General features: G+C 31.0%; 4 protein-coding genes across 5 annotated transcripts; 1 reads left to right on the top strand and 3 right to left on the bottom strand.

The window, feature by feature from the left end:
• Nucleotides 1-634: 634 nt before the first annotated feature.
• LOC112706356 (cytokinin riboside 5'-monophosphate phosphoribohydrolase LOG8) lies at nucleotides 635-3,385 on the top strand. Its single transcript, XM_025757623.3, has 7 exons — nucleotides 635-1,181; nucleotides 1,498-1,595; nucleotides 1,689-1,719; nucleotides 1,950-2,049; nucleotides 2,198-2,268; nucleotides 2,375-2,518; nucleotides 3,066-3,385. Exons 1-7 carry the CDS (start codon nucleotides 1,068-1,070, stop codon nucleotides 3,156-3,158), a joined length of 651 nt encoding a protein of 216 aa, XP_025613408.1. The 5' UTR covers nucleotides 635-1,067; the 3' UTR covers nucleotides 3,159-3,385.
• A 2,337-nt stretch (nucleotides 3,386-5,722) lies between these two features.
• On the bottom strand, nucleotides 5,723-9,611 carry LOC112706355 (probable magnesium transporter NIPA9). 2 transcript variants are annotated; one of them, XR_011864610.1, is made up of 10 exons: nucleotides 9,408-9,611; nucleotides 9,004-9,102; nucleotides 8,701-8,830; nucleotides 8,458-8,546; nucleotides 8,186-8,242; nucleotides 7,802-7,860; nucleotides 7,421-7,541; nucleotides 7,084-7,232; nucleotides 6,435-6,800; nucleotides 5,723-6,081 (listed from the first exon to the last, which is right to left on the bottom strand). XR_011864610.1 is itself a non-coding variant. In XM_025757622.3 (9 exons), the coding sequence occupies exons 1-9, from the start codon at nucleotides 9,516-9,518 to the stop codon at nucleotides 6,599-6,601; spliced, it is 1,017 nt and encodes a 338-aa protein (XP_025613407.1). In that variant the 5' UTR covers nucleotides 9,519-9,611; the 3' UTR covers nucleotides 6,411-6,598. The 2 variants fall into 2 exon arrangements, 1 of the variants encoding a protein (XP_025613407.1); XM_025757622.3 differs by lacking the exon at nucleotides 5,723-6,081 and having other exon boundaries at nucleotides 6,411-6,800.
• A 5,091-nt stretch (nucleotides 9,612-14,702) lies between these two features.
• On the bottom strand, nucleotides 14,703-15,047 carry LOC112706354 (uncharacterized). Its single transcript, XM_025757621.3, has one exon. The coding sequence runs from the start codon at nucleotides 15,045-15,047 to the stop codon at nucleotides 14,703-14,705; it is 345 nt and encodes a 114-aa protein (XP_025613406.1).
• Nucleotides 15,048-16,809: 1,762 nt separating this feature from the next.
• LOC112706353 (eukaryotic initiation factor 4A-10) lies at nucleotides 16,810-19,820 on the bottom strand. The gene is made up of 5 exons (XM_025757620.3): nucleotides 19,542-19,820; nucleotides 19,028-19,104; nucleotides 18,779-18,885; nucleotides 18,226-18,656; nucleotides 16,810-17,756 (listed from the first exon to the last, which is right to left on the bottom strand). The coding sequence occupies exons 2-5, from the start codon at nucleotides 19,093-19,095 to the stop codon at nucleotides 17,121-17,123; spliced, it is 1,242 nt and encodes a 413-aa protein (XP_025613405.1). The 5' UTR covers nucleotides 19,096-19,104; nucleotides 19,542-19,820; the 3' UTR covers nucleotides 16,810-17,120.
• Between the last annotated feature and the right edge of the window lie 4,506 nt (nucleotides 19,821-24,326).

Genomic DNA, 24,326 nt, shown 5'->3' with positions numbered 1-24,326 from the left:
CAAGTCGCAACTTCGATTAAGTATACTATCATATTATTTGAAATTTGTTCTGTTAAAAAATTAATTCGGTTTGTGTACATAAATAATTAAATTATATTATTTTAAAAAATAAAAACTAATATTTAAATTAGTCTTTAAAATTATATTTGCACTTTAATATAATCCTCAAAGTTTAAATTTAATTAATTTGGTTCTCTAACTTGGTATTAGTGTGACTCGCATTAGTCTCGAGTCCTGTTTTTATCGCAGACGTACCGAAATAGACTAACACAATTACATTAGACTTTTTAATTGTGATAATTGAAACTTTTTAACTCAATTTTTTTCTTAAAAAAATTTTAAAACTCTTAAGTGAAAGATTTTCAAGACTTCTTAAAAAATAAATTAAGATAAAAATTTCAATTAACACATTATTAGATAACTGTTAGAGAATTTAATGTGGTCACTTTCATCTCATTTCAACAGGCCATTAATTATTTTATAATAAAAATAAGATCAAGGACTAACGTAAATTACAAATGTTAAATTTTAGACTAAATTAAATAAATCAAAATTTTAGATATTTTAAAAATTAAGTTGAATATTAACTCAAAAAACAATAATCTTATATATACACGCACCGAATTAGTTATCAAATTAATTATTTGTATAAAATATATATTAAAATATAAAATATTTAATAAAAAAATATAAAACAAATATATAATAATTAATTTAGTAATTATTTTTATGTGCAATAACATTTAAAAAATAAATAAATTCTGGACCAAAAAAATTGGAATATTTGAGGGCTATAAATGGGTATGGGGCATGTATAGAGCCGACAAAAAGAAAGACGTAGGATTAGAAGGAAATAGAAGATGAGTGTCTCACTATCATCGCTTTCTCCTATAGGATCAACGCATTTATTTTGATTGCTCTTAAATTTGTTATTAAACTAAACCATTATAATCTTAATCTACTCTTTTATTATATTCCTCCTTATTTTCGTTTTCGTTCGTTCCTCCAATGGTTTTGGGCTTCAAACTTTGAATTTGAAAAAACCACGAAGAAAGTATCGATTTTGAATGGAGGAAGGGTACCCCACAAGCAAGTTTAAGACGGTGTGTGTCTTCTGCGGCAGCAACTCCGGCAACCGTGAAGTCTTCAGCGACGCTGCGATTCAATTAGGCAATGAACTGGTACACCATTTTCTCTTATTCTATTCCCCAATGTGGCAACTTCTCTGTTTTCCATTCTTTTCTGTTTATGCATACCTTGTGTTTGTCGTTTGGAAACCGTTGTATTCTTTCAATGCTGATATGCAGCAAAGAGCACTTTTTTTCTTTTATGCTATTTTGGGGTAGGTTTGTAGTCACATGTCTGTTTTTCTTTATATAAGCTAACAACTTTGTATAGATGCATTTATTGCTCTGCACGGGAACAGTGGTATGTATAAACTTGTTGCTAGTTGCTAACTTTACATGTATTTGATGTGAATTAAATCATTAATTACAGGTTAAGCGGAATATAGACTTGGTGTATGGTGGGGGCAGTGTTGGATTAATGGGCTTAATATCTCAGAGGGTGTATGATGGAGGATGCCATGTTCTAGGGTATGCCTAAAAGAACTTCCTTTTGTAGTGTTTGCTATTGCTTCTTTAGTTGTGTAGTTTCACTGATATGTTCTCACATTGTCTCATACACAGGATCATTCCAAAAGCTCTAATGCCTCTTGAGGTATTTGTTTTATTTTTCTGTCCATATACATTTACTTAATCAAGTTTAATACTTGTTTATTTCCTTGGGATTTTTATGGTGATTATTTGATTGCCATTTATTAAAGCTAAGCCTTTTCCAAAGACTTAGTTTAGGAATTTCTCTTCTTGCTTTGTGGCAGGACTGGTGAAATTTGGTGGGTTGTGATAATTGTTAGTTTCTTTGTAAGTTGTTGTTGGTTAATTTGACAGATATCAGGTGAAACAGTGGGTGAAGTAAGAATTGTTTCTGATATGCATGAGCGTAAAGCTGCAATGTCTCAAGAAGCTGATGCATTTGTTGCTCTCCCTGGTAGCTAGTTACCTTAACCTCTATAAGTCTTTTGAAAAATAATTGATGGTTATATGTATTATTGTTTGTGAATGCTACTAGAGGTGTTAAATATGCTTAAACTTGCTTTATTTTTTTGGTGTTTTGGATTATCTTACTAACTACTTAGGAGGATATGGAACCATGGAAGAGCTGTTGGAAATGATAACTTGGGCCCAACTTGGGATTCATAAAAAACCGGTGAGTTATCTTTATTTTTTGTACACAGCTAGCCTATTGTTTTCCACTGTATAGTATAAAAAATCCTTAGTGTATTAATCAAATTTTTAACTTGATATCTTCACAGGTTGGTCTACTGAATGTTGATGGTTACTATAACTGTTTGCTTGCACTATTTGACAATGGTGTTAAAGAAGGATTCATTAAGCCGGGTGCGCGAAATATAGTTGTTTCTGCTCCATCAGCCAAAGAACTTATGATGAAGATGGAGGTGTAACTTCAACTTGCCAATTTTCAAAGGATGCATTAGATATGTATACATGCAAATTTGCATTCAAATTTTTTAAATGATGTCTTTTAAATCAAGAAAAAAAAAGGGCTTAAGAATCTGACTCATCTTTGTTGTTTGGTATATCATATTAGGACATGATAATAATTTGCAGTCAATTTGGTTTTGTTTTGTTGAAGTGTTGTCATTCAATGCCTAAATAAAGCATTCACATATGACTCTTAGCATATATTCTCATGCATTGTCAAAAAAAATAAAAGACTGTACCATATTTGTTGATTGGGACATGGCTTCTTTTTCTTCCCCAAACACTTTGCCGTGTGTTTGTTGTCAATTTGGACTTTGATGCTCTTGTGTTGGCACTTTCAAACATGAGTAATAGGCTTATTGGACATTTGGGTTTTTCAGAATCTCCAAATGAGTTCAGTGTATTTTTTTTAAAAAAAAAAGAAAAGAAAAATTAGGACATTAGAAATGTTCAATATATATTGCTAACTCCCTCCTCTCTTTTTTTTTTTTCCTTTTTCAGCAATATACTCCTTCACATGAGCATGTTGCCCCTCATGAGAGCTGGGAGATGAAGCAATTAGGTAATTATCCAGGACAAGAAAACTCAGAGTGAAAGGTTTAATCATTGTTATTAATGATGGAAACTGTAAAGGGTTTTTCTCCAAAATTGATTTGTGATGTGATTCTTCATCATTTAAGGTGTATACAACAGATGGGGCCATAAATATTGCTATGTTACTATATGCACTAATTTGGTTTCTCTTCTGGAGTGCTAGTATGTGTCTGCTTTTGCACCTTTGCATCATTTACATATTGAATGGTCAATGGAATTATGAATCACTACTGTGACATAGTCTTATCTGATTTTTTACCTCACTCATTAAAGGCAAAAGTACTTTAAAATTGAAAGAGATGATAAGCATTTCTTGAGCAGAATGTCACTTGTGCGATGCAGGGTGGCTCCACTATGTAGTGCCTTAATTAGACAAGATAGTTGAATTGAGGACAGCCTAGACTTTTTATTCCAACCTTCACACTTTTATAATTTCATTTCAGGTGCCATCAAAGGGGAATTTAAAGCTTATTCTCTTTTTTCCTTTTTTTTAACTAATTTAGTTCAAGTGTCATTTCAAGGGTGAATGCCTTTCAAAAATTTTAATTTAAAACTTTAGGATAATTCTAAATTACGTAATAAATTATTTTTCTACCCTTTCCCCCTACTGATCTAATACTTTGCACAGAGGAAAACTCTGCAATTTGATTGAACAATCTCCTATATGGAGTTCAAAAAAAAAAACACATACATGGTGTGGGTGTGACAGGATATGGGACCATTGTGCAATCAATCCTCTATCTAATATATCATGAACAAATCATACTAAGTGTATTTCAAAAATTAATTACTAAATTAACTAAATGTATAGATTATATACAACAAAGTATTATTCTACTATATAGAATCGGCTATACGAATCAAACTGACGTTATTAAGTCTTATCATGTATTATATCTACAATAAGATTATTAATAAATAAATTTTTTTTATCACATCGTATATGATATTTTTAGGTTTTTTTTATCATTTGTCATCTTTTTACTTTTTATCTCATCTACTTTCTTAACGAGATGTATAAACCACCTGAGATGAGATTCTACTATCTCTTTAACAATAGACATTACTCTCACTTCTCTCTTATATTTTCATTCCTTATTTTATTTATATGTGAATGGGCTCATCTATTTTAGCATCCTCGTCTTTGCTATACTTATGTTTATGCTATTGCTAACCCTTTGTCGTCTAACATTCTGTTTCATACAACATAATCGGTCTAATAGCATGGGATAAGATTTTTCTTTAAGTTTTTACGGTACTTTTTGTCACATATAAAATTAGACGCATTCTACTATTTTGACTAGTTTACTTGTATCCAACGTTTTACATTCTCTTCAATTTCTCCATTATTATTTATAGATTACATGTTTAAATAAAAAATATATATTAAAAATAAATTAAATAATACAAATTTTTACAAATACATAATAGCTTATTTGTTTGGTGATTTTTTTTTTGGTATATGCATAAACAATTTTGGGATGAGCATGTTTGAGAATTGAGAGGGGTAACTGCATGCATGGGAGATGGATTCTCAAGGTTACGGTTGTTTCCATCTGATCAGTAGTCATTCCATAACAATTACTTGGCTCCTCCACCGTTGTCTTTTCCAGGTCCCAAGGGGTAATAATAATAAAACAATATTCTATGACCAAGAAAATTGATTATTTTTTGTTAAGAAAAACTTTTCAACTAAATTTATAGTTATCAATTTTTAAGTTATTGGACCAACTTGATTGATCTTAGTTATCAAATAACTTAATCATGCAGCATCACCGATATATTAATATTTACTATTTAGCCAATTCTAAATACTAAAAATTAAATTCTAAATTTTAAATTTGGGTAAAGTACTAAATTGGTTTCCTACGTTTGGACGTAATTCTGTTTTAGTTCTTAAGGTTTAAAATGTCCTATTTGAATTCAAAAAAATTTCATTTAGCTTTAATGTAGTCCACCGTGAGGTCAAAGTTAAATAATTAACGAAATATCCTACATAACAACAGTATAAGAACAAGATCGATAATCTGGAGAACAAGTACAAGTTTTAGAGGCACAATATCAACCGTGGATGTATCAATATATTTATTTATCATTCTCTTTAGTTTTATAGAAAATATTTCATTTAAATTGCAAGAAAAATGATAAATAAATGTATTGATGCATCTACGGTTGATTTTGTACCTCTAAAACTTGTGCTTGTTCTCCATATTGTCAACCTTGTCCTTGTACTGCTGCTATATAGGGCATTCCGTTATTTATATAACTTTGATCCACAATTGGACTACATTGAAGTTAAATGAAACTTTTTTGGATTCAAATAGGACATTTTAAACTTTAAGGACCAAAACAAGATTACGCTCAAACGTAAGGGACCAATTTAGCACTTTATCCTTTAAATTTTAAATTCTAAATTTTAAAAGTGTTGTGTTAATGGCTAATATTGACCAAAAAAATATTAGACCCTGACGTTGCAGGTAATGATATACACAAACACAAATTTTTTGGTGCCCATAAGTTTAGTGTTGAATTTGCCGAACTTATTTTTTTTGATAAATTTTAAATATTTAAAAATTATTTATTTTTATATTTTTTTAAATTAAATATTAATATTTATCATTTTTTAATAAATTAGACAACTATATATAAGCACCATAAAAAGCACAGTACAAAAATATGGGCAAAGAGTGTCACTTCCATAACCATAACATGGGGCCTTACTGCCAGTTACCATTGGCCCAGGTCACGACTCACGAGTGATGATGACTCTGTGGTTGCTTCAGTAACCAGTAGTCTGAGGTTGTTTTTGCACTATGAACTTTTTCTCACTACAACTCTACAAGTGATTCCCGAGTCCCTAGTCTTTGTCATGGTGGACCTTTCTTCACAGTGGAGAAAATTCTATGGCTCCTTCTCTTCAGAACTGGTCATGAAAATATGTTACAATGCTTATACGTGACATTTTTTAGTCTAACCTTAAGAGGGGTATTGAAGCATCTTTTCTTTTTTATATATAGGGTTATATAAAGATGAAACTCCTCAAGTCAATAATAAAAAACATTGAGAGTTCATGTAAGCTCCATATCATTATTCAATTGGGCCTTTCGTAGCACGATGGAATTTTCTTTCTTCTTTTCTCAATGGCGTGTTTGTTTTCTCTCTTTTATTTCTTTAAATTGCTATTAGTTGTGACGGCTTTCTTGGCTATGCTATGCATATACAATATTTGAGTAAAATTAACACAAGGTGACATGAGAAATCAACGAAAAACTCTACCTTAAATTGTGTTAGCTAGAAGGAATGATCCTTGAAAATTCATGCCCTCTGATGAAAGAACCAACTATACACAAAATCAACCTACCAAGACAACCCCCACCTCCCATCTTTCTTTTTTTTCTTGTTGGGAATGGATGAAGGATCATTTTCCAGCTAACTTCAAATCAAGCTTTTTCTTTTGAAGCTGATGATAGTAAATGATTCAAGGTTGCTGCTTGAACGACAGCAGTTGGGCTTGGTTCCTTGATACGGGATGTCCCGGCTCTTCGAGTGCCATAATTCTTAAAGCGGCGCGAAGGAACTCTAAGAAATCTCACCAGCCTTTTTGAACCCACGAGTAAAACCACGCCAACAATGATAAGCAGCCTGCAGCAAAATGTTTTGGATTAACTTGCTTCTGGTTTAAGAACATGAATATTCACATATTGGGAGAAATAAGAAATACAAGATTATTGATGAGTTATCTATGTAAAGTGATTCAACCTAAACAGAAAAGAAACTTGGACAAGAGATTAACTGAAACAAGAAGTGCTTGTAATAAACAATAAAACTAATGTTAGTTCTAGCAAATGAAATGACGAACTCTGAAAGACCTTGGAATGTAAGGGGGAAAAAAGCACAAAGCAATAAGGCAGACAACTTATATTACCATCCAAGAAGAAGTGCGAAACGAGCTTTTGGGGCCGAAGGGAGTCGCTCGCCTAAAGCAAGCATCCCAGCAAGTACACCAGTCAAAATTGATGCCACAGCTGCACATGTAGAAACTATAATAGCCCTCCCATGCTTTAGGCCGCGTGTCTACATGGTGAATAAAATAAACGTTAGACAGTTATGCAAATCCGAAAATAGCAATGCAACACTTAGACGTGTGTCTAGACATTTTGACTGAAACTAACACTCATAGGTTGAATTCAAATGTCAATTAAGCTTAAAATGTGTAAGCATTTTGCACAAAGTAGATGGCACAAAAGATATCTTCAGAATACCTGGTAGAATAAGCCTGCACCACTAAAGAATACACTGATGATGATGCACATAGGAACCAACAGGCTGGGGAAACCTTGCTCCAGGAATAAAAATCCCATCTTCGAAATTACAGAAGCCATCCTGCATTTAAAGGGTTTACAATGATCAAGTTGTATTTGCTAGCATAACGTAGTAACCCCCAATAGAAACTACCAATTCTAATTGAAACCAAGTCTAGACTTCGCTAATGAAAATTTCAAGATATTTTAGATTCTTAAAAATAAACAGATGATTTTGGTTTCTCTTTTTTATATATATTTAGTTTCTAGAAGAACTTGTATCCTACTATCACCATTATTCTCTAAAAAGTAACAGTATAAACAGAAGGGAAGTAACAGTACCCGAACAGAATTCCAGATTCCAAGCCATATATGATTTCCTCAACAACATCATATTCCATCTGTAAGAATTAAGAATGTAAAGTCATGCATGGGTAAAAATGACAACAAAGATATTTAAATCACCAAAGGGATAGAAGAGGTTATTTTTGATAAAATATCAATTGTAGAAGAGTTCAACATTGTTATCTAAATTAGCAAGTGACTAAATCAAATACTTTGTCTAATGAGGCAATATATAATCTGGATGTCAATGTTTCTCACACTAATATTGCATCAAAATTTAGTTCTATAAATAAAGAAAAAAAAAACATGTGAATTTGAAGCTTCTAGAAAAGAAAAAGGTAAATTTAAAAGGTAATATCATGATGACAAAAAATAAATTACCATCTCTTGTTCTCTGCGATGACGTTTGCATATACGAAGCCATGCACTAAGTAGTATCTGCATAAGTGTTTCCAACAATTAACATAACGACTACATTTGGAAGCTAGTAATATTACTTTGTTGTGCAGACATCATAACAAAATGCATTTGGAATTTCCAACATACTACAATAATGCCGTCTTGTTGGCTTCGAGGAAATTCAGTGCTTAGTGGAAAAATCATTTCAAACACAAATGTTAAAAATAAGATGATGCATAAGGCAGGGTACCTACAAACAAGATGAAAACGACAAATGCCAGCCACGGTATATGTAAAATGGATAGAGCAGAAGCCTCTTGCTCCTCACCTCCAGCACCAACTCCTAAATTTTGAAAAGCATATCATAGTTAAAATATTGGACATGAATCACATGTGATAAAACAAAACATTTGATGAATTGAATCCACTAACTGATAGCAAACTTAATTTTATCAGCATTCGGATAACATAAATGAGGAATTTGAAACTTACATTACCTATTGTGCCAAAACCTGCCAAGGTAATGCCAACCCAATCAACAACATTCATGACTTCCTTAAGATAAAAATGCGAAAAGATCGAAAGAATGGCCAGTCCACTGCCAGAAACTGGTTGGATAACAGAGACCTATTTGGGAAAACACCACCATATTTTATCAACTTGAGGAACCTCAGAACAGGATTAATAAGAGCATGCATTATACACAACAGTATGGTAATAAGAAATAACCCCCTGAAATTCAGAGTCATACTTTCAATTGAAGAAAACTTCTCTTATAGGTATTGGTATTTTTCACTTACAGGAGCTAGAGAAAGTGCCCTTAACATCAACAGTGCCCCAATTATGTCCATAAGAAAACCTATCAACCAGGTTTTGTTTGAAGCATATGCCTTTATGACCTGCAAAAGCCGAAGAGCAATGTTAATCGCTTTTAATCAGTGACTCCCTGTGGTTGCATAAGCTTGCATGAAAATTTAAACAAGAAAAAAAAAAGGGATCTTGAAATTCAATTCCCTCTGTTCAACTTTTCAGTTTCACCATTCCAAAAGAAACTAACAACGCAAAATTGTAATGTTTTCGAGCTACGGCGAATTGAGAGAGAGAGAGAAAAAATGTGCATGCAAATGTTTGAAATGATATTGGTAATGAAAAAGAAAACAGAAGAAAAAAAGGTGAAATTTTGAAAGGGAAGAAAGAAAGGGACCTTGAGCTTGAAAGAGAGAGGGGGGAGAATGAGTGTGCCCTTCTTCTGAAGGATCTTGCCGACGTTGTTGCCGGCGGTGGCAACCACCGTCAAAACAATAGATTCCCACATCTCTCTTCTTCTTCAGCCCTTTTGCCCCTTTTCCTTTCTCTGCTCTCTGCAAAGTGCAAACCTCTCTCTGCTTCGCTTTCTTTCATTGACTTGCCTTATTAATTTATGGATTTAATTTAAGATGAAAACTTAGGTGTACTGTGATTTGATTAAATTTTTATTTAATGGCTCTTAATGTGGATTAGAACTAAATTTTCACTTTCAATTAATTACGTTTTTTTAATAAAATATAGACATAGATGTGAATATAAAATTATGAATATAGATATACATTTAATTATGTTTTTAGTCCCTATTCCTATTAGTACCAAAATAGATGTTTTCAATTTTTTTCTTTTTAATTATTGTTGTAAAATATATTTTTTATTATATATTTTTAAAAAAATAAGTGAGAAAACAATTTAATATTATAAAATCATATTTAACAATATTAATTGAAATAAAAAATTAAAAGGATTAATTTCCTATTCGAATAATCATAATTTGGTATTTTCATTTGATTTTCCCTTTTTAAAAAAAATTGTTTGTTAAAGAAAAAATAAACTAGTTGAATTACATTTATCGTTCACATTTAATATATATATATATATAGAATATTGTTACATTACTAGTCAAATTTATTATTTTTTTAATATTTAACTAATATTAAATTCGAAATTCTGATAGTATAAAATAAGATATTGATCTAATAGAATTTAATTTTAAAAATTTTACATAGACATTGAGTTAAAATGTTAAATCATAAATGTAAGATTTTTTCTAAAATAAAATATTTTTTTATGTTTCCAGAAAAATAATTTTAAGATTATATCCCGAAATTCAAATTTTTTTTGAGCGAGGACAACCTCGCCGTATTGCAAATTTTAAATTCTTCAGCTATTAGGAAGCACGCACAAGCACCATTCCTCTGCATGGAAGTGTCACACACAATTGAACAACTCATTTTTTCTGAGTTTTTAAGAGTAGATATTCTAACAAAACTAATGTAAAACACTGTAAAAGTATAAAAATATAATATCATTCTTTTATACGATTTGTTTTTGTGTACTCTTTAAATAGAGATGACCATAGTGTCATTGCGGTTATCACTGGCGGTATTGAAGAAGCTATATTTATTATCTATCCAATATTCATCAACTCTTCAACTTCTTTTGTCACCTAAATCAAACTAGATTTTGTTAGAATTAAGAGTTTTAGTCATAATATATCTTCTTCTCAAATTAGAAGCACAGAAGCCTTGAAATTCATTGTACGTTTTTTGTCAAAAAATAAAATTGGATTTTAGGATATAATACCATAATTATTTTTCAGTGGAAATAATTTTTTTTATTTTATTCCAAAAAAATCCGTTAAATTGAGGACAAAATAAAAAAGTTTTTTTTTTAAAAAATAAAATATTTTTTATTCATTTGTTTATTCTAAGAAAATAGAAGAGAAAATAAGAATGTAAATTTTTTTTGTCAATAGGAATGTGTTTGATTTGTGTTTTTATTTTTTATTTTTTATTTTTAGTATCTTTTGTTTTTAAAATTTTATAGAAAAAAACAAAAAACAAAAAATAAAAATAAAAATAAAATTTTATTGTTTTCACTATTTTTTGTTTTTCTTTTACAAAATTTAAAAAATTAAAAAATAAAAAAAAAATAAAAAAAAACACAAATCAAACACACCCTAAATTATTATTTTACCTTTTTTGCTTTGAAAAGAAAATAAAGATTAGAATTATAAATTCATCCTGTATACGTTTTAAAAGATAAATATATCTATTTAAAAAATATAAAACTCTAACTACTATACAAATTCTTATGAGAATTTTTATTGCACTATCCTAAAAATGAGATTAAATTATATTATGGTTATTATTTGTTAAATCTAAAATTTTCAATTTATTTTGAAATAAAAATTTACTTATATATTATATTATTTTTAAAATAAAATATTTTAATCAAAATGTCATTAAAAAGATAACAAACTTAGTATAGTTTATTAAATTCAATTTCCATATACTATCAGTATAAAAAAAAAATTACACCGACATCTAATCAAATGCGAGATTTTCATTTGATTTAGTTCGATTTTATTATGCATGACATGAATGATATATTGGATATTATGTTTCATGTAACATATTAGGAACGAAATCGCTAACTGGCTACGACAAGTGGAATTTCAATTGGTAGAAAATACTGGAAACTGCTAATGGTTAGCATGCATGGAAAAGCACTATCACCCTATTATTTGCTCTTCAAACTCTACAAATAATTAGGCATCTTTTGTTTTTAGGATATAATAAGATAAGACATTAAAAATAAGACATAAATAATAAAAATATAAAATTTTATATTATTATATTTTATTTAATAATAAATTAAAATAAATTATAAAAATTTAATTTTTTTATTTTTTTATTTAAAAAATTTAAAATAAAAAATTTAATTATAAAAAATTAATAAAAATAATAAAAAATAAAAAATAAATTTTATTTTATATTAGTGTTATCATATTTTTTTATTAAAATAAATATAAAATATATTAATTTAATATTTTAAAATACATGATCTTTATTTATATTTTTTCTATTAAACATAATTTTATGTCTTATATTTCTGTTTAAATGTCCTATCTCTAAAAATAGACGTACTCTTATTTCTTAATTTTGAGTGACGAGGCACACAAGGTCACAAACTTTAGCCCCAAAGTGGCCATGACATTTTTGCTTGTTTGGTAAGGATTACAGAAATGGTGGGATTTGTAAGTGTCACGCTATTTTCTTGAATATTTTTTTTTTTGGTAAAAAAATAAAGAAATGGTCTTATTTACATTATCATTTATCTTGCCTATTTATGTTGTATTCTGTCTCAATCTATTGTTTACTAGTTACTTCTATATTTTTAGAAAAAAAAATAAATAAGTTTTTGACTTTTTGTCCTGATTTTTTTTGAATTGATGAGTGAAAGGATAGTTTCAAAAACTAGACAAATAAGTCTGTCTCCCTCAAAACTATATCGTTTCGCGTTCAATTTTAAGTATTAAATTAATTGTGTTTTTTCGTATAGGCTGGTGGTGAAAAATTCTACCTGCATCAACAATGGCTACCAATGAAATATCATCAACCTTAAGAAGAAGCGCTAGTGGAGTAAAACAAGAAAATTCAGCTTCAAGCTCAATTCCGTGTGTTGTGCACGCTGGAGACCTAAACGACGGTGTCGCCCCGAGATATTTCTGTGGAGTTTATGCAATAATTTATATGTCAAGGACGATTAGCAACGCGAACAGAATCTTCTTGATTTGCCCATTCTATAAGGTAAGATAAAAAATTTGGGAATCTTGATTTAAAATGGTTTTAGATAGTACATAATTTTGGAGATTTTGGCGGGGAAAAACAACCGCATTGCAAGTTTTTTTTTGGGTGATGAGCATCTTGCTAGAATTAGAAGCAACAGTTGCATCTCTGATAAAAGACATTTGGGTGAAAAAGATGTTGAAGTTATTGAAGAGGAAGAGAAATTGGATCATAGAATGGCTGTTCTGGAGGAGGTTACTGCTTTAGAGAAGAAAAAATCCATTAACTTATTGTATTGGTATAATTGTATGTGTTGTTTGTATTGCTTTTTATGTATGCAGTGCTTGAGAAATGAATTCTAGATATCAGAATAGAAAAATGAATTTTGTTCTAGATTTTTGTTGTGTATTGAAACATGCCATTTAGGTAATTTATGTATCTTGTAATCTAAATTCAATTCAAGTTATGATATTAGTATGCGGTTAAAGTTATGTTTTCAATATCTAAAAAAACATTGAAACGTTTGAAGAAAATAGGCTTAAAAGTTGCATACATAAACACATAACATAGATCAAAAGTTATATAAATAAGTTTGCCACAGTCAAATTTCTTAAAAGCTGTCCAAAAAGAACAAGTCTCTCAAAGTGTATAGTTTTATGAAGCTTAACCTCACAAAAGTGAACCTCAAACACATAACAAATTTGCCACAGTCAAGTTTCCTAAAAACTATTACAAAGTATAGTGGGATATCCAAGATAATATAGTTCTTCACTTCTTTGGATTAATGGAGGGTGAATTAGGGATAAATTTAAACAATCTAGTTATAGCTGTGCTTGCTACTGTCAATGTCTCCTTGGTAACTGCTACTTGATCCTTGGATGACTTGAGATAGTTGTGGACCAAGTAGAATACTTTGAGATTGAGGGAGAGACACTTATTTGTCTAGTTTTTTAAACTACTATTCCATTCATCAATTCATTTGTGCGCCCGTGATGTCAGATCATCAAAATGGGAGTTATATCAGACTTTGTTGTTGGATTTGATGAAGACATTTGCACGGAGAGACTCATCCGTCCAAATTTTATGAAGTTTAGAAATTTAAAAATATTTTCAAACGGTTAAAAACAAAAATATTTGTGGGACAAAAAATCAAGAAACCTATTTATCATTTTCTCATATTTTTAAAATGAGATAGAAGTCTAGATGCCCTTAACAACAATACAAATGATTAATAATTAAGAGGAATCAGAATCACAGTATTGGCACAATAGAAAAGAATAGTCTTTTGAGTTCAACTCTGTTTCATGAACTAGAAACACTTATAAATAGAAAATTATTACTATTTTGATTTTATTGTATAACAAGTATTTTATAAACACCACAAGATGTCTTTTGAAAGTTGTCTCTCAAATTTAGGTGCAGTCGACTTTACGTGAAGTTGATAATTGAGAACCGTTAGATAATTTAACTGGTTTGACTAAATTTTCATCTAACAATATTCGGCTATCAACTTCACGTAAAATTGACTGTATTTGAGTTTTCAGCTACAATCTATTTAGCTGAAAGCAAAACCTGCCTAAATATGCATTCAATAGGTCAATTTCATAAGGTGAAGCACCTTCTGGAAACCACGTTGAACCAATTGTAAAAACTAACAAGAGTCAAAAGGCATAATCGGAAAGTAGAAACAGAATTAAGAAGGTTACAGATTACAGAACACTTCGATAAACGGAAAGATATATTCTGATCCCTCAGGATCCAACATGATTTAACAGGCTATCTAACATATCAACAAAACCGATCATAACCCATTAATTAGTGATGAATGATGATTAATCTGAAAGTTCTTAAAATTTGTATACAGAACTTTAAGCAACACAAACAATAACATTTAACAGTACCTACCAACCATAAACAACCTTGGAGTACTTGTTCTTAAGCCACCTAAAACTGTTTCTGAGGGAACGTTTGACCTTTCCTTCCACAGAATACATCTTATAGCTAGCAACCCTCTTCTTCCTCTGAAGTTCAGGATCACCAAAGCTCCAAGACTTGGAAATAGAACCTGAAATGCTTTTCCCTTTCTTCAGCTTCAAGTCCCTATTATTAACACCAGCTTGAGTTTGAACATATGAAACACTATAGCTCCTGAAATCATGAGGAAGAGGTCTAGGTGCACCATAGTAGCTATCTATCTGCATCCTTTCCCCATTTGCATAGGATCTTGATCTCTGAAAGTCCCCCATTAAAATTCTGCAGATAAAAAAAGAAGCGAGGATTGAAGAAAGGTTTGTTTTTTTATATCTTGAAAGACCAAGACTTTATGGAACCCAAAAAATGTTATGATAATTTTGAGGAACAGTGGTTATGTGGGGTCCAATGAAGACTAGAGGAGCTGGTCTTCTATGTCGATGGCTGCAAGCAAAGTTTTAACTTTGAATTTTATTCTAGATTTTTATGTGCTGCTAATTCCATACATTGTTATTGAAATAAGCTTAGAAAGAAAAAAATGTGACAGATAATTAAAGATAAATAATTCAATCAAATTGAATAATAAACAATTCTTGGCGTGTATAGTGGGGAACCATTATTGTTGAATGGGGAAGCTTTTAAAATTCTTGATTGATTTTTCTTTTTTGACTTAGACAAAAGGTGTATTTTTGAGACTATGGACAAGGATTCCGAATATAGGACAACCTTTTTCACAGGCTCAAGACAATAAACAACCCTAAAATTCATTTTTAACGGGTCCGGTTTTCATTGATCATAGTTTTTTACTTTTTTTTAGTGAAACAACTAAGAAAGTAGAATTCGGATCTTCTAAAGTTTGAATTTCACTTTAGAGAGTAAAGTTTGATCTTCTACCTTTAAATAGTTTCTCTTTCATATTTATTCTTGATCCTACCTATGAAATCAATGGTGAGAAATCACACTTTACTCTCTAAAGTAAAATTCAAACCTTAGAAGATTCAAATCCAAAAAAGTAAGCACCCATCAAACCAACTTGAGTTCGACTCCCATGGTGTTTTTGGGAAGAAGATTGAGACATAGAGATTAAAAAACAAAGATCAGATAAAGATTAAATTAAATTTTTATATTGTATTTAGTGTAAAATATATTGAATTGAGTTATTTTTTAGTATTATATTTAGTTTAATCGAGACTGAAAAATAAATTTAAAATTTAAAAAGTTAACTGAGAATATTTTCGATAAAAAAATATTACTAAAATTTTAGTTTTTATTTCTAAAAATTTCAACTTTTTAAAAGTATTAAAAAGATTGAAATTTTATATCTGAGACTAAAATTTTAGTCTTTGATAACCAAATACAGTAATCAATCTTCCATTCTATTCCGTCTTATTCCTAGTCTACAAAAACAAATACAACCTAATTGACTTAAATAAACTTATAGTTTCTTTTAAATATTCATTTTTTCTTTTAAATCTTATAAAAAAAATGGTTTTGGTACAATAAAATATAAAAATTTACTTTATTAACTGCAGTAAATTTAATGTACTGTATTGTTGTGTTAGTATTCAATCCATTACATCAACATTTAACAAAATAAACTAACGAAAAATATTATAATAAAAATATTTTAAATTTAACTGGATCAAAAAAGAAAATTATAGAAATAAAAAATATTTAAATTATTCTAATTTTATTAAATAAGAGTAAATTATTATCATAATGAAAGGACAAAATTTCAAACTTTAATACTACACATTCAAATCTTTTTGTTAATGGTTTAATTCAGGATGCTAGGACAAGGCGGTTTGCATTCACCAAACGAGGCTTAAATGTGCTTACCTTATTATATAGTTGACACTTGACAATTATTATCATAAGTTCATAATCATAATGATCGTTACGCCATTGATTAATCACGTCCAGGCTGTGGTCTTTAGACCACAGAATGGTTCTAACTTCTAAGAGTTGACACACTGTAAGTGATTAACGTATAGATTACTGATTTTCACACTAATGAGAAAGTCCAAATAGCAGGTATAAATGATAAAAGGCTATAAAAGCAGGACATTTCCAATATAAAATTATAAAATTTCAACTTTACACAACCATCCCTCATATGTTTAAACAAAACTTATATGAACAGAATTACAGAATATTCAAATCCAATAAGGCTAACACCAGATATACAAATAAAACCCCAACAAAAATTTTGCAATACAAGCAAAAACTAGGAAGAATGCTCATTTCTCTTCAAATCTTGCTACAAAAGAAGGGCCCTAGATCATGAAAAACTAAGTAAAGACTGCAGCATCCATACTGAAAGCAAAACTGATGAAGCATTAATCAAATCACAGGAGATCAGCAACATTGGCTGGAAGCTCCTCAACCACCACATTGTAAAACTTTTGTATGTCAAGCAGCATCTTTTCAACCTCCCTTGTCACAAAATTGATGGCAACACCCTTTCTTCCAAACCGACCGCTTCGACCAATCCTATGGAGATAGTTCTCTGGCTGAGTAGGAAGGTCGTAATTAATCACAAGTGAGACTTGCTGAACATCAATACCACGGGCCAAAAGATCTGTGGTAATGAGAACACGAGAGGACCCGGAACGGAATTCTCTCATGATGATATCTCTTGTATTCTGGTCCATATCTCCATGGGTGGCCGAAACAGTGTGATCACGGCTGCGCATCTTGTCTGTCAACCAATCTACCTTGCGTCTGGTGTTGACAAAGATAACACTCTGGGTAATGGCCAGAGTTTCGTAAAGATCACAAAGTGTCTCAAGCTTCCATTCCTCCTTCTCAACATTGACAAAAAATTGCTTGATACCCTCCAAGGTGAGCTCATCACGTTTCACAAGAATCTTCACAGGCTTATTCATAAATTTTCTTGTGATCTCCAAGGCTTCCGGAGGCATTGTGGCAGAGAAAAGCCCGACCTGTATCTTAGGTGGCAGGAGCTGAAAAATATCATAGATCTGGATGGGAGGAAAAGGGAAAAGAAAGGCAATGTTCAGAAAAAAACTTTGAGGAAAAAAAAAAAAAGAAGTTAAATACAACTTAAAAGTACTTAATATGTTTCCTATTGGATATGCAGATTATACCAATGCCAACCAAAACATATAATTCTTAAAATGGAATTTGGCAAGCAATAGATCTTCTCACCCATGAAAACATGAAACAAATAGGAAAATTAGTTTCAAATAACAATACTGGCTGAAAGTTTTCATCATTTGACAGATAAAAGGATGATACATGAAAGGAAAGGGAAGCAAAGACACTGAAAGGCAGTAACAATGTTTCAGCAGCCACCTCATTACAGCTAAAAATGTGGCAATAATACAAATAAAATCACTGAATAGTATTCTTATGACAAAATCTTCCTCTGCAACATCATATCAATAGAACAAAGCAATTAAAGAGAGCATCATATGAAAGTAAGTGAACCTGATCCTTGAAACCTTTAGAGAGCATCTCATCTGCCTCATCTAACACAAACATTCTAATGCTATCAGGGCGCAAATATTGTCTTCGCAGCATGTCAAATACACGACCAGGGGTACCAACTACAACATGGACACCACTTTCAAGGATACGTTTATCTTCACGAACGAGGGTCCCACCCACACAAGTATGAACCTTAACCCCAAGATAGTCACCTAATGCTCGCATGACCTTCTCAATTTGTTGTGCAAGTTCACGAGTGGGAGCAAGAACCAGAGCCTGGCATTCAACTAAGCTGTAATCAAGCTGCTGCAAGATACCAGAGCAAAACGTAGCAGTTTTTCCAGTTCCAGATTGTGCTTGCTGAATTACATCAAGTCCCCTGATGAAAGGCACAATCCCCCTTTGCTGAATTGCAGAGGGCTTCTCAAAACCTTTCCAGAAGTTGCACAACATCATCAAGAATGCACAGATCCACATAAATAGAAAGCAATACAAACTAGCATTCCCAAGCAGAGTTTAGAATTAAATTACACTAATGCAATAATCTACATACCATATGCATAAATACCCCTTAGAAGGTTCTCCTGCAATCCCATAGCATCGAAGCTGTCATAGACTTCGTCATAAGATGTAAAGAATTCCTGTCCATCATCTCCTAGTCTGTCCCATCAACATACCAAACCGAGAATGAGCACATAAATATGGCCATCGCAATAATGCATTACTTATAACAACAATAACGAGACTATGAAGAAACTAAAATAATATATCTCATATCTGGCAAAAGAAACGAACAACATACAACTCATTCATCTTAGCATCAAATTGACGAGCATCAAATTGTGATCCTTCTGGTGCCAACTCCGCCATGATTGCAAACTAGAAAGAAAAATATACATAATACATTAGCTCATTTTGCATTCTTTGGAAATTAAGATATCAACAATACTTCATGAATTCTAATATGCCAACCACAGTGCACAACATAACTACACTAAATCTTGAAACTATAGAGAAAATGAATAATCTGATTCACACTAAGGCGAGCAACATGGATCTAAAGCTGGAAGAAACAACTCAAAAAAGCTATATTAGCTGAGTGTTACTTTAATCGAGGTTAATATTAAGTTATAAAATGTAAAAATCTAGAAAAAAAAATTATCGCATAGTGAGAACTGCCACAACATAAATTGATCTGAGCAAAGAGAGATGGAAATCTGTAACAGAAACTAGAAATTGATGAGATGTGAAGTGTAGCAGCAGTGAGATGCAGCTTTTAAATTGCAATAAATCATAATTAAGTTCAAAGTTGAAACCTTTTGAGGGTGAAGATGGAGGTTCGGATAGTGAAATAGCAACTAGTGAAGAAAAAGAGTGTGTGTTGGGATTTGAAGAAATGGTTGGATGTTATCTTGAAGGATGGTGGTATTGGCAACGAAACGACGGCGTAGAACACAGAAACGCAGCTGCTGCTGAGCGGTGAGAGAAAATCAGAATAAGTTGAGGCGTTTGGTTGTTTGGAGGGAAGGAAATAGAGAGGAGGGAAGGGAGAGAAAGAAAGCCAGAGTAAAAGTTGAATTTCTCTTTCTCTTTTTGTGTTGCTTGGATGGCAAGAAATTGAAAAAAACAAAATTGAATAATGATTTTTCTTTTTTTTCCCTTTTTTTTTAGTGAAGTGTGAGATATAAAAAACAACTATGCCAATTATATATTAAAATTACTCACTAAAATCAATCATAAATATATAATATATATTAAAATATAAAATATATATTAAAAATAAATTAAATTATATATTTATTGTATAAAAATATATAGTATCTGAATTTTGTGATTAATTTTAACATATAAATAATATTTTTTAGTAATAAAATTAAATATCTGAGTCAGAATTGTCTTAAAAAAAACTAAAAATATTAAATATATATTAAAAACAGTAAATTATTATACATTTGTGTGTAAAATATTATTTTGTACAATAGTTAATTAAGTAATTGATTTTTAACGTATATAATTGTTTAAAAAAAATCTTCTAACAAAAAATTATTTATATAACATTAAATAATACATTTAGTTTTTTCTTTTTTTTTTATTATAATCAACTAAAATCCAAGATGCAAAACTACATATTATTTTAAAATAAGATATTTTTTAATATCAACAGAAATTGAAGAGAAATCATACCAGAAAAATGAAACATAAACAATTAACTAAGAAATCTAAGTATGTCTAAGTTTAATTGATTTGTTTATATAATCATTTCTTTTTCTAAATACGTAATTGAGTGTAATATTCCACTCCTTCCCTGGTAAAATCTGAAACGCTACTACAAGAAGAAAAATTGTATGAGAGTCGTGAAAATACACATTTTTTTTAATTTACGTTATTAAAAAAATTTATAAAAAATATTCTATAAAAATATTCTGTCTTTTGTATAATTAATAATTTATAATTTGTTTATAAATTTTTTTAAATATTTAAAAGAATTAATTTTAATTAATAAGATATGTGACAAAAACACACGATACTTCTACAATATAGTATCAACAAGAAGGAGGAATAATTGAATTGATATTCTGGTAGTTAATGGTAGACTGATAAGAAACCGAGTTAGAATAAAAATTACTATTCAAAGGTCTTATAAAGAATTATATCATCAAGAAGTTTTTCCTATGTTGGAGTTCAAAGATGATCTAGTGGACAGGATAGATGAGGAAGACTCTGTGACTTTGGAGGCGATGCTATCGATTGAGGATATTAGAGAGGCAGTGTGGAATTGTGAGTCATCTAAGGCACCAAGTTGTGATGAATACAACATAAATTTCATTAAGAGATGTTGGGATGAGATTGGGTCTGAATTCACAGCAGTTGTAATGGGATTCTTTCAGACATCCAGGTTATCAGCAAATTCCAATATAACTTGGGTGACACTGGCACCGAAGTTCATTAGTGCGAAGGAGATTAAAGACTTGAGACCTATTAGTATGGTTGGATGTGTGTACAAGGTTATTTCGAAGGTGTTAGTTAGGAGAATGAGAACAGTGATGTCAGGATTAGTAGGAGAGATGCAGAGTGATTTTGTGAAGCGTAGAAAAATTCATGATGGGGTCTTCATAGCGTGTGAAACAGTACATTGGCTTAAAATGAGAAAAAAGGAGGCAGTCATAATCAAGCTAGATTTCCAAAAAGCATATGACAGAGTTAAGTGGAGTTTATGGATATTGTACTGCAAAAGATGGGATTTGGGCGCAGGTGGAGGGCGTAGGTTATGGAGTGTGTGTCCACAGCTTCTATGTCGGTCTTGATTAATGGTTCGTCATCTAAACCGTTCAAAATGGAAAGGAGATTTAGACAAAGTGACTCACTTTCTCCTTTCTTGTTTGTGCTGATTGTGGGTGTTCTGCATAGAATGATTGGTGAGGCAATCAGGAACGGACGGTCTTATTTCTCCTCTGGTGGTTGGTCGAGACAGTGTGGAGCTGTTACATATTCAGTTTGCAGATGACATTATCCTGTTTTGCCCAGCAGAAGAGGAGACTATGAAGAATTACAAGCGGCTGTTGTGCTGGTTTGAGTTGATGTTAGGGCTTAGTATTAATTTTGATAAGTCAAGTTTGATTCCAATCAATTGTGAAGAGCAGTGGGTACAGCGTATGTGTAGCTTGTGGGGTTGTTTGTAACGAGGGTACCTTCCCAGTTAAATACCTTGGAATCTTCTTAGGAGCTAATCCAAAGTTGGTAAAGACCTTGAATCCTATAATCGACAAGGTGGAAGAGAAACTAAGCATCTGGAAAGTTAAGGTGCTAAACAAAGCTGAAAAGTTGGTGCTTATAAAATTAGTCTTAAATAGCTTGCCGGTGTATTATTTATTTATTTGAGCTTATATAAGGTACTGAAGGCTGTTCTTGAGAAATTGATCTCCCTACAGAAAAGATTTCTATGGAGCAAGGAGGATGGGAGGAACGGTATGATTTTGGTGAGATGGGAATTGGTGCATGCCCCTAAGAAGTTAGGTGGGTTGGAAGTTGGCGATGCTATGGTTCGCAACACTACACTTTTATTTAAGTGGTGGTGGCGTTTTGCAAAAGACTCCTAGAAATTATTTTATTAAAAATGATTAGATTGATATTTATAAATACTTTAAGTTTAAGTCAATTAATATTTGTGTACAATTTTATTATAATTAGTTATTTAATAAATTGAAATTAAAGTTTTGGAGATAGAAAAATAATGAAAAGTTATATCCTTTAATTTGAATAATTAATATTGAATTAAAACTATATTTTATAAAAATGTGATTAATATGGTTATTTTATAATTTAAATTAGAAATAATTGATTGAATTTAGCAATATCTTTGACCAGAAGGATCTTAAGAGTACCCGTTGTGGAAGAAGGTGGTCTGTTCCTGTAATAATCTGAATCTGAATGAGTTACTGTCTATATAAGTGCTACCTATTAGAGGAGGTCTATGGAAGGATATATGTCAGTTTCAAATTAAGTAGCAACATATAAGGGACAAGATGATTATGGGCTTGTCCATGCAGATTGGTGATGGTCGACGGACTCGATTTTGGAAGGATGTATGGTTACGGTGTGGATCCTTGAAAGATCGGTTCTCCAGACTCTTTTCTGTTTCAAACTAATGTGGTTCGGTTATTTGGGAGTGTGGATTTTGGCGAGAGCTTTTTCAGTGGGAGTTGGATCTTCTGAGTCAGTTACATGAGGTTCTGAGACCTGCGAGACTAGTAAATAATAGATAAGACAGAGTCAGTGGGTGTGAAAATATGATAGACTTGACATTTTTTCGACTAACTCCTTTGTGCAGGTGCTACAGGAAGGGATGCTACCGAACGATGTAACCAGTTACACTCACTAAGGCCTTATGGAAAGGTTTAGTTCTACCAAGAGTGGAGTTGTTTGCTTGGTTTGTATTGATAGGCAGAGTGAATACTAAGGAAAGGATAAGTCGGTTCGGAATTATTAGTCAGGATGATAAGAGTTGTGTTTTATGTAACAAGGATGTTGAGTAGGTCCATCACTTGTTTTTTGGCTGTAATTTTGCTTCGCAGGTGTGGAGTGCGTGAATATCTGTGTATGACCAACTATGGTCTTTTTTGGGTCGATGAAGGACCATTTTTTAAGTTGGACAGAAGAGCCGCGTAGAAAAGAAGATCGAAAGCAGTGGTTAAAGTGCTTCTGTGTAATCGTCTGGAACATTTGGTTGAAAAGAAATAGGAGGATATTTCACAATAAAAACAAAAGTGTAGAAGAAATCATCAACATGACCATGCTTAGCTATGACGAGTGGAGAGCTGTATGATTCTCGTGTGTTGATGGCTATGTCGAAGATGACATAGGGATTTACTTTTGTTTTTGTGTTACTTTCTTGGTGTTACTGTCTGTTTTGGTTATTTGATTCTGTTTATTCCACTTTAATATGTTGAACTCTTTTATTTTTTTCAAAAAAGATATATAATAATTTTTTAATTAAACACATAAATTATTGATATTTTATAATTTTATAATATATAATTGATATTGTTATATTTTTTATACTGCTGCCATACTAAAAATAAAATTATAAAAAAAATTAATTTTTTTAATATATATTAATAAATTTTTTAAAAAACCAACTTAATAACTATATTTTATGTTTAAATTATTTTTTATGAAATAAAAAAATATAATAAAAAATACGATAAAATTTCTAAATCGTCCCTCTTCACAGTGTCACAACCTCACAACAATTTTCTTTTCTTTTTTATTCCTCGGAGGGGGGCCTTGGGCTTTTCAGAATGTACCTAATTTCTATCCAACTGTATTCTTAGACAATGGATTTGTAGTGGTGGAGGCCTTAGCACAATGGAAATTCGATTTTCAACATATCTATTATTTGTTTAGGCCACGTGAACCAAGGTGATCCCTTATGTATCCCTATCAAGCCTGCATTTATAAGCACAAATATGTAATTTTTTTCAAGCCCAGGAATTAAGTCCTAATTTCTGACAAGAAAAAGTCCTAATTTAGTATGCAAAAAGTTATTAATTATTAATTTTTAAATAATAAAAAAAATAACTTTGATGCACTAGACAATTTAC

Source organism: Arachis hypogaea, chromosome 8 (genome assembly GCF_003086295.3).
Source record: "Arachis hypogaea cultivar Tifrunner chromosome 8, arahy.Tifrunner.gnm2.J5K5, whole genome shotgun sequence".
NCBI lineage: Eukaryota > Viridiplantae > Streptophyta > Magnoliopsida > Fabales > Fabaceae > Arachis > Arachis hypogaea.
This window is presented reverse-complemented; position numbering and strand designations above follow the sequence as displayed.